The sequence below is a fragment of the Bison bison genome, unplaced genomic scaffold, assembly GCF_000754665.1.
Source record: "Bison bison bison isolate TAMUID 2011002044 unplaced genomic scaffold, Bison_UMD1.0 scf7180017864284, whole genome shotgun sequence".
In the NCBI taxonomy this organism is placed as follows: domain Eukaryota; kingdom Metazoa; phylum Chordata; class Mammalia; order Artiodactyla; family Bovidae; genus Bison; species Bison bison.
Genome location: NW_011494856.1, coordinates 1,490,125 through 1,501,094, shown reverse-complemented (window position 1 = coordinate 1,501,094; position 10,970 = coordinate 1,490,125). Strand labels below are relative to the sequence as shown.

At 37.9% G+C, this 10,970-nt stretch overlaps 1 protein-coding gene across 1 annotated transcript in view; it reads left to right on the top strand.

Annotated features, from left to right (window-relative positions):
• FCHSD2 (FCH and double SH3 domains 2) overlaps positions 1 to 10,970 on the top strand; it is a 246,750-nt gene that overhangs the window by 227,960 nt on the left and 7,820 nt on the right. Inside the window, exons 14-15 of the mRNA XM_010849504.1 lie at positions 5,576 to 5,710; positions 10,955 to 10,969. Coding sequence (XP_010847806.1) covers positions 5,576 to 5,710; positions 10,955 to 10,969 — 150 coding nt within the window. The remainder of the gene's footprint in view (positions 1 to 5,575; positions 5,711 to 10,954; position 10,970) is intronic.

The following is a 10,970-nucleotide window of genomic DNA, read 5'->3' as shown; positions in this document are numbered from 1 at the left end:
CCACCCCCCCCCCTTACTGTAACAGCTCCAGTGTCCAGTACACTGCTTGAATAGAAGTGGTGAGAACCAACATGATGTTCTTGCGTTGTTCCCAAACTTAGGGAGAAAGCATAGTCTTTCACCATTAAGTATGATGTTCACAGTAGGATTTTTGTAGATGCCCTTTCCCATGTCAAGGAACTTTCCTCCATTTTTTGTTTAGTTTACTGATAGGAATGGATGTTGAAGTGAAGTGTTCGTTGCTCAATCGTGTCTGACTCCTTGCAACCCCACGGGCTGTAGCCCACTAGGCTTCTCTGTCCGTGGGATTCTCCAGGCAAGAATGCTGGACTGAATTGCCATTCCCTTCTCCAGAGGATCTTCCTGACTCAGGGATCAAACCCCAGTCTCCTATTGCAGGCAGATTCCTGATTGTTTGAGCTACAGCAAAGTCCTAAATATTAAATGATTTTTCTTATTAGTTTGTTAATATGGTGAAGTACGCTGATGATTTTTCACATATTAAACCAACTTTGCATTCCTGATGAACTGTTATCCTTTTTATATATTGATTAGAATTGATTTGTTTAAATTTTGATTAGCATTTTATATGTCTGATTATGGCAGATACTTTATTAGTCTATAGTTTTCTTAAACTGTTTTTGTATGATTTTGGAATAATGCTTGTCTCATAAAATAATTTGAATCCCTTCCTCTTCAATTTTCTGGAAGCCTATGTAGAATTTTTCTCTTCCTTATATGTTTAGTAGAATTCAACAGAGCCTGGACCTGGAGGGGAGTTTTGTGGGAGTTTTTTAAGCAACAAACTCAATTCCTTTAATTGAGATAGGGTTCTTCAACTTAGTCTTCTTGAATAGACTTTGATCATTTGTGTCTTTCAAAGAATTTGTTTGTTTCATGTAAGTTGCCACATTTATTGGCATAAAGTTGTTCATAATATTTTTTATTATTTGATTGTCAGGAGGATCTGTAGTGATATCACTTCTCCTACTCCTTGATGCTGGTTATTTGTTTCTCCTTTTTTTCCCCCTTGATCATCCTACTAGAGGTTTGTAAATTTGATGTATCGTCACCAAAAAACAAAACAGCTTTTGATTTCATTGACTTTTTTCCCTATTGTTTTGTTTTTTTATTTTATTGATTTCTGCTCTTGTTTTTTATTATTTCCTTTTCCTGATTAATTTGGACTTAATTTGCTGTTTCCTAGTATTTTTAACATGGAAGCTGAGGTCACTGATGTGAGACTTAACTTCTTTTTCAGTATAGGCATGTCATACTAAACATTTCCCACTACATGTTGCTTAAGCACCACCACACAAACTCAGATATATTGTGTTATTATTTCCATTCAATTTTAAATATTTTTTAATTGGTCTTTTAATTTCTTCTTTGTTTCATGGATTATTTAGAAGTGTTATTGAGTTTCCAAATATTTGGCAATTTTACAGATACCTTTCTGTTAATGACATAATTTATTTCCATTGTGGTCAGATAACACACTTGAATCATTTTTAATTTATCAAGACTTGTTTTGTGGCCCATTATATGGTATATCTCAATAAATGTTCCATGTGTACTTGAAAAGAATATATAATCTGCTATTGTTAGGTGTTATCTTTTATAAATGTCAATTAAATTGGTTTGTAGTGTTGTTCAAGTCTTCCGCATCCTTACTGATTTTCTCATTTCTCTACCTGATGCCCTATGCCTTGTGAGGTTTTCTGCTCTGTTAAGAGGGAACAGGAAATGTTCCCAGGCCCGTGTGAATGCTGAGGATGGTTCCCTCTAATCCTTTGAGGGGGTTCTATCAGTGGCTTCGAGTCATTCTTGATGTACATGTGCTGATCAGTGCTTAGCTGAAGACTTAAGGAGGACCCTCTGCAGATTTCCCGAGTTCTCTCTATGCATTTCTCTTTTCTTCATTACTGTGCAAGCCCTAGCCACTTTGGCCTTCCTGAAGTCCCAGTTTCATGTCTTCAATTCCAGTAGATCACCAACCTCTTCTAGGTTCCTTCCTGGTGTATGTCATTTTGGAAACTTTTTTCAGGTAGTAGGTTGGGGAAATTGTTTGTTTCCCACAAGGATCACTGTTCTTCATCACATAATGTCCAGTGTCTTGAAAGCGGTTCTTTTATAAATTTTAAACAGTTTTTTAGCCTTTTCTGGAAGGTTTAAACCTGGTCCCTGATACTCCATCTTGCCTGGAAACAGAAATCCATTTGGCTGATATTTTCAACATCATCTTTTATAATATACCTGTGTTGTATTTGGAATGATGTTCACAGTGACCACTTTTCTGTCTAGATGGAATTCAGAGGTTCTGCTAGCTGTCTTCCTCTAAGCTGGATATCACCAGATATTTTTTTTTTAATCTATCTTCTCCTTTCCTCATAAAAACAACAATTATGTATTAAGTGTCACCTTTGTACCAAGCATATATTAAGGGTTTAAGTGTTGCCTCACTTAATCCTCATGATAACTTTGTTAAGAAGTAATTGTCTTCATTATGGAGATGACGTAATTGAAGTTGAGAAATCAAATTGCCCAAGGTCATACAGCAAATAAATGGCATAGTCAGCATTCAGACCCAAGTCTGTCAGAGGTAATTTGCTGAGTATGAGGTCAGCTACTAAAACCAACTCAGAAAGGTTCTTCTTATCTGCCATTGCAATAAGAGTAAGCATTTTACAACATCTCAGAAAGGAAAATTATTAGTACCACTGAAAAGAATAGTTTTGATTAAAATTCTGTCAGGGGACAGGAAGGAAAAGGGATAAGTGAGAAGTTAAGAAACAGGAAGAATGTGCTTTTAGAAATGCTAGGTCAAGAAAACATTGCAACAGTTAAAAAAAAAAAAAAAGGAAACGTTGCAACAGTTAAGGTACAGAAGGTGGCAGAGGAAAAAGGAAGAAGCTGTCCTGAGATGACATACTTTGGAAAACTGCAAGAGCAGTGCAAAAGCATGTAGCAGTGACCCCTGCTGCCATCACTGCAACCTTCCATTCCCTTCTGTGAGAATCAGAAAATGAATTCAAAATAAAGAAGAAAAAAAGAATGTTTAGTATCAGATAACATTGCCAAGATGAAACATTTTGAACTGATTCCCAGTGCCAAACACAGTACATATTAACATTCCTTACACTGTATTTTTGGAATCTTGCTCTACCCACATTGGCTTTAATTTTTTCATGGATGTAAGGGTGTTTTGTTTTGCTTTTTGTGCCCACAGTTGTCTGTAACCTTTTCTAGAATATAAAGGCATCTTCCAAGTATATGTAAATATGTTTGTTAGTTTGAGGGCTTCCCAGGTGGCGCTAGTTGTAAAGAACCTGCCTGCCAACCCCAAGAGGGTTCAGTCCCTGGGTCGGAAGATACCCTGGAGAAGGGCATGCCCACCTGCTCCAGTATTTGCCTGGAGAATCCCATGGACAGAAATCTGCTCTGACCTTCTTCTCGAGTCACTCTGTCCACACTCACAGGGCCGTCTGTGCACTCAGCGTTTGGGTATGCTGACTTCCCACTCTAGGTTGTGAACTCCTGCAAAGCAGACTGTGTCCTTCATTTCATATCTCAGAGCCTAGCTTAGTGTTCAGCATTAAGTAGGTGTTTGATATTTTAATTAATTGTTCTACCATAAGGCCCAATTCTGACTGCCCATCCCTTATGTCCTTACTGTGTAAATCTTAGTGCCTTTGTATGTTTGAACATTGGGAAAAGTAGCCAAATAAGTGTTTGTATGTAGCTAGAAACCAAGAAACCTTTGAACTTATTTTGTTTCTTCATTGATGGATTTTTAATTTAAAAAGTAAAACTTACTTTTTGTTTATAGTTCAGAGATACATAGAACAAGCCAATCTCCTATGTTCCCCAGTCTTAGTCCTTCTTACTCTGCCTACCTCTGTCAGATGTTTATGCTCATTTAAGTGTTATTTGCATTTTAATGTAATAGACAGTACTCTAGATAAATACATTTTTACACTGAATACCATTTTAATTAATATATGCCTTTTAGCTATGGCCAGTAATATACCTTGAAACTGGATTTATTTTCATTTATTTTCCTTGAAATTACATTTCAAAAGAAACTGTGCCCTTTTCTGTGGCAAAATATATGCAACATAAACTTCATCATTTAAACCATTTTAAAATACCAAGTTCAGTGGCATTAAGTGCATTCACATTTTTTTGTGCAACCATTAACCATCATCCATCTCCAGAACTCTTTTTATCTTGCAAAAAGTGAAACTCTATACCAATTAAAGAGTAGCTCCCCATTCCCCCAGCCCCAAAATCCCTGACAACCAGCATTCTACTTTCTGTCTCTATAAATTTGACTACTCTAGGTAGTTCATATAAGTAGAATCATGCAGTATTTGTCTTCTTTGTGACTGGCGCATTTCATTTAATATTAATGCCCTTAGGGTTCACCCATACTGTAGCATGTGTCAGAATGGCCTTCCTTTTTAAAGCTAAGTAATATTCTGCTGTCATATGCCATAGTTTGTTCATCCAGCCATGTCAGTGGATGCTTGGGTTGCTTCCACCTTGTGGCTATTGTGAATAAATGCTGCTGTCAACATTGGTATACAAATATCTATTCACATCCCTGCTTTCAAAGTCTTTTGGGAAAAATAATTGAAAGAACAGAATAGAAATTAAAATTGAAGAGCATTGGGAGTACAGAAGTGAAATTGCTGGATTATACGGTAATTCTATGTTAAACTTTTTTAAGGAACCAGCATAGCATTTTTCCAAAGCAGCTACACCATTTTACATTCCTACCAGCAGAGCACACATGCTCTAATTTATCCGTATCTATTTTTTTTAAGTAATTTTATTTATTTATTGTTTTGGGCTGTGCTGGGTCTTCATTGCTATGCAGGCTTTTTTTTCAAGGAGGTACCAGTTTATGTTTAAACCAGCCATAGACAAAAACCTATTTCTCTACATCGTTGGTTCAGTTCATTCAGTTTAGTCACTCACTCGTGTCCGACTCCTTTCGACCCCATGAATCGCAGCACTCCAGGCCTCCCTATCCATCACCAACTCCTGGAGTTCACCCAAACTCATGTGCATCGAGTCGGTAATGCCATTCAGCCATCTCATCCTCTGTCGTCCCCTTCTCCTCCTGCCCCCAAATCCCTCCCAGTATCAGGGTCTTTTCCAGTGAGTCAACTCTTCGCATGAGGTGGCCAAAGTATTGGAGTTTCAGCCTCAGCATCAGTCCTTCCAATGAATGCCCAGGACTGATCTTCAGAATGGACTGGTTGAATCTCCTTGCAGTCCAAGGCATTGGTAGCATTTAGAAATCTTTTTAATGTTTGCTAATATGATCAGTTTTAAATGGTAAGAGGCCTTCATTAGTCAGTATTTAACTGACTCTTGGTTTTAAAAAGAAAGAAAAATGTCAGTCCTTTCATAACATGAAAAATGCAAGTGAGAACAGAACAGACACTTTCCTATGTGCAGTTGAATGAGTAAATTAACATTTTGAAACAATCCGGTTGTTTGCTGCTTTCATGCATCTTCTTGAAGTAACTAAGTAAGCTAGCCAGTGGCCTCTGATTTTTCCTAGTTTAATGCAGATACTGAAAGAGAAGAAGGAGAAGAGTTTGAGGACAACATGGATGTTTTTGATGACAGCAGTTCCAGCCCTTCTGGTACCTTAAGAAATTACCCACTCACCTGCAAAGTTGTTTATTCCTATAAGGTTTGTATTTCTCTAACATATTTCTCATGTTAAATTGTGACAACTCTGAAGGTACAAGTAATGGTATCTACCCAGCCTCTTATGCTGTACTTACCATAATGTTGGTGTTCTGTTCATATTAGAGGCAATGTAACATAACAGGGAAGAGTCTAGGCTCTGATGTCAGACGGCCTCAGTTAAAATCTTGTCTCTGCCACTTACAAGCTACATAACCACACTAGTCCCTTGGTCACTGTGAGCCTCAGTTTTCTTATCTATATTATGGGGATAATACTATAGGGCTAATGTGGAGACTAAATGAGATAACACTTGTATAGCAAAGCATTTAGCACAGTGCCTGGCATCTAGTAAATTTTCTGTAAATAAGACTCCTCTTCTTATCAGTTGCCTGCTTGGCACAAGGCCTGGCATCTAGTAAATTTTCTGTAAATAAGACTCCTTTCCTTATCAGTTGCCTGCTTGGCACAAGGCTCTCCATTAGGATAGTTTTCAAAATTGGTATTAAAGTAAAATTGCTTGAAAAAACAGTTTTGTTAAACTTTGCCTATCCTAATATTAATATAACCATCTCTTGTTTCCAGGTTAAGCAGGGGCCTGGATAAATAGATTTTTCTTCTAACTTCCAAAGCTGATTTGGTATAATAGTTTTTAATCTCTCTTACCCCTGCCCTGCTTTCACATTAACTTTCTACTCAAAGTAGATTGAGTTTCTTTTCCCAGTTCTTCTCTTTTCTCACTCCCTTCATCAGTCAATAGCCAGTCCTGTTGACTCCACCTCCAAAACATATTCGGAATCCATTCACATTTCACATCTTGGTCTAGGCCGTTACTTTGATTAGTGTAAAAAAAAATTAGTGATTGGTATCCCTTCTTCATACTTGTCTGCCAAAAGTCCACTTTCCACCCTACAGCCAAACTTATCTTTAACATATATAGGAGATTATTTTATTCCCCTGCCTAAAATTCTTTTTAAGCTTTCCATCACACAAAGAAAAACAAACTCTTTACTAGGCTCTGTAATGTCCAGACTGATCTGGCCCCTTCCAGTCTCCTTAGCTTCATGTCAGACCAACCCACTGAACCTACTCACTACACGTTAGCAACTCTGGCTGCCTTTCAGTCTTCAAAAGCACTGTGCTCCTTCCTGACTTGACAACTTTGCACTTGCTTTCCCTTACCTAGAACTGCCTTTTCCCAATTCTTGGTTGGCTGCCCAGTGCACTTCATATAGGCTTAACTCAAATAGTGCCTCCTCAGGTTTCCCCGACCACCTAAATACATACACAACTTTCCAGTCACTACTCTATCCCATTGCCCTTCTGTCCTCATTTATTAATTGATACTATATAGAACCTATCACCAACCAAAATAACCCTTCTGTCCTCATTTATTAATTGATACTATCACCAACCAAACTTAATCTTGTTTATTTTCACATTTCTTTATCTAACTCTGCACTGAAGTTCCCTAAAGGCAGAAACTTTGTATGCCTTGCATATATGTCTTCAGCACCTAGGACAGTGCCTGGCACATAGTTGGTCCTCAGGTAATAATTGTGGAACGAATAAATGCATGATGTGAGGGAAGCTTGAATGAATGAATCCCTTTCATTTTAATGAATCCCTTTCATGTTAATGCCATGCTTGAGGAACAACAACAGAGGAAGTATGTGGAGAGAATCTTAAGCATATGTGGAATACTCTCACTCCCACCAGCACCATGCCTGGAGAGTGAAAAACTGACATCATTTACTCCTCAGTATCGGTGATTACCAGACTTCTTTTCATTTAACATCCTTTTATTATATATTTAACAGTACTTCTTCTTTTCTAAAAGAGTTGGGATTTGTCTTCCCAATGTAAACTGTTTTGATAATCTTCTGAAAATTTGAAGTCATCTTTAAAACACTTACACAATGTTTTTAAAATATTATACAGCTAGTTTGGGATTGTTTCCCTGTCTTCTGTCTCAGTGTAATATTTACTCTGAAGTTCCAGAATTAAATTTAAGGTCTTTAAATGGAGAGGGTCCTAAGGATCTGAGTGATTGATTATTGCATCTGAGGAATTTTGCAGATAAGGTAGCATTTCAGTGAGGTCAGGAGTAAGGTCTTTCTAGTCACAATGATGAGGTAGAGAAGGGAAAGACCCTTCTAAGCAAACAACAGATGCAGAGACACAGTTTGATGAGATAATAGAGTGTCCAGGAAATGACAGGTATGTGAGCATCAAATGTGGGAAACAGAGCAGCTGGAAGTAAAGATGTCAGATACACCTGTAGATCACACCAAGGTTTGGCTTCTATCCTGGCTGAAGGAAGCCATAACGTGTCCTAAAATCAGACTGGGCTTTAAAATAAGGTAACCCTGCTCATGGTATAGATATTCCAGAGAGGGTAGGTTAGAGTAGAGAGAGGCTTAACTATAAGCCTAATTGTGATTCCTATGGTCCAGACAAGCAAAGAAAGCCTAAATTAATCTAGCAAGAGCAAAGAAAAGCTAAATTTAAGGATTCGTTTCAAAAGCCTTAAAAATGCTTGTCACTTTGACCCTACTAGCATTTGTCCTAAGCAAGTGACCCACAATATAGAAAAATATTCTGGGTACAAAATTTTTTTTCATCATAGTATTACTTTATAAGAGCAAAGTTAGCAGTCCAATAAGGAAATAATTAAATAAATTAACCATTCATATAATATAATCATAACAATATTATGAGGATAATTGAAAAATTACATTTGAGGGTTTTTTTGTAAGAAGAAATGATACATCAAGAAAGTAAGATGCCAAATTGTATTACCTTAAGATCTCGATTATACCTATTTCTAGCTTTTCTACAGTGAACATTTATTACTTTTATGATCAGGAAAAAACATATTGTTTTAACAGAAAACAGGAAATTTAGAAAGGTGGTGGTAGAAGCAGAGGGCATGGCTGCTTCTGGGGTTCTGGCGGTCACTGTGTATCAAGACTTCATGAAGTAGTGTGTGACCATGTGTTTATTTAATAACCATTTACTAACTACTTGCTGTCCTTGGTTGGGATGAGTGAGAAGAATTACATTCCCTGCCTTAAAGAAGTCATTCTGTTAGAAAGCCCACAAGTGCAAACAGCTAACTTGAGTGCCACAATAGTCAGTGTTAGAGGGACGCTCAAAGCTTTATAAGAATAAAAGGAGGAAAAAGCAACCAGCTCATTGTGGGTGGTCTTGGTATACATATAAGCCAGGCATCAAATCATGGGTAATAATGATAGCCACCATTTATGAATTCCTGTGTGCCTAGTATCTATCTATCTATATATATATATATATTTCTAATCCCTTCAATAATCCTATAAGGAAGAAATTATCAACCAATCCATTAATTCAACAAATACTACTTGAGTACCTTCCATGTACCATGCTGTGCTCTTTTCTAGGCTTTGAGATACAGCACTGATCAACACAGACAGAAATCTCTGCCTTCATGGAGCTTGCGTTGTAATAGGAATAAAAAAGAAAACTGAGACTCTGAAAGGTCTTAGAGTCACTTGCCTGTAGAAAGAGACTGAAGCTGGACTTGAACTCACAGTAATCTAATTCCAGTTACCAAATGGGAAAGAGGGATCAAGGCCTCTTGGAAGAAAGGCATAGAGACAATACATAACATGGTGTATTCAGATACTAGGGATTAGTTTGCTGGGGCCAAAACATCAGGAGACCACAGGGTCTTGAGTGTCATGGGAAGAACTTGACCTTGTCAAGTGAAAGAATTGGTCACTGCTTAGGTATGGTATGATCAAGCTAGTATAACAATGCTATATACAGCACTGCTTATGTAACAAAGTGTTTAACTCTCCTGCTTTGTTCTCACACACATTGAAATCTGATTGTATTGATAACCTTTGAAAAGTTTTGCCACAGAATTAGGAAAAACATCTTTGTTATATAGGTGCCTTTTCCTGGTATATTCAAGGCATAGTGTGGTTTCAGATTAGTGAAGAAGTTCCACTGGAAAACCCATTAGAAATCAGTGGACTCTTTTTTTCTCTTATTTTGTTAGGTCAGAGGTAATCTGCTTAAAATTCTGATCCTGTAGTAGTTCTGTAATTAGTCAGCCATTTTCAGTACTGTTTTTCTATCTCAAGCAGCTGTTATAGCAATGTCCAGAATCTGGGTTTGATGAAATGTACATGCAATGGGAAATGAGTCTTGGGAAATGAGCCTTGCCTTATTTTTGCTTATGTAACTTGGAGATATTTTTATACTTTGAGACTGTGAGATCTGAAAAGCTATATGGTCTTAACTGATAGTTTTCACTGATCTTGAGACTTGGGGAAAGATTTTACAGCTGTTCACTAAGAACCAGAAGATGCCTGCAGATCCCTCCTGTTACATGTAACAGACAGGTCTCTTCAGGAAACAAAGTCTCTTCCTCTAACCCCTCTGCAGAGTCCCTGAGAGTTTACCCTCAGATTCTACAGCCTCACGGGCAGCATTTGGGTGTCCAATGCCAGTGGACTCCTGCTTTTATTTACTTTAAAAATAAAAAAAGTCACAGCAACTTCTGCAGAAGCACCCAAATGGATCAGCCCAGTGTCTACAGTTAAGTTGGAGCATCTTAAATCCAAGCCTTGACCAATATCAATCATTTCTCTCCTACAACTTACTTCTCTTGGCCACTATTTTATGGTGATTTGAGACCAATTCCAGGCACCGCTCAAGCTGTCATTCAGTCCATGTACACAGCTCTTTGCATTCTCACCGCCTGCACCTCCACTGTAGCCCTGTGGTGCAGTTCTGGTTCACTGCTTTCTCCTTTGCCTGTGCTTCCCAAACCATCATGGTTCTGTGCTTACTCATCCCACACTGACTCCACCCACCCCCCACCACCCCCATCTTCCCGAGAATGGCGGGACTGTCATTTTGAAGAAATGGAGACATCAAGAAGTTGAATAACTTACCAATAGATACATAAGCTGGAGCTGGAACCCAGGTCCCCTACTCCAGCAGAGTGCTGTGTTCACTGAGCCTGACTGCCTCTTGAGGATTCCGTTTCTCCAGTTTTTGTTGTGGCTTTATTTTGTTTACTTTTTTAAGTAAAACTTCACCTCATTATGATAGTTTTACAACACTCAAATTTTTATGTTCAATACGTTTTTCAAAATCATTTCAATATTTTGATCCCCAGTTTCTGTTATGATCAGTTCACATCTGCTCTTTATCTAACCTTTTTAATTTTGTCCATGACCATCCTACATTGCAGGCTTCTCAACCAGATG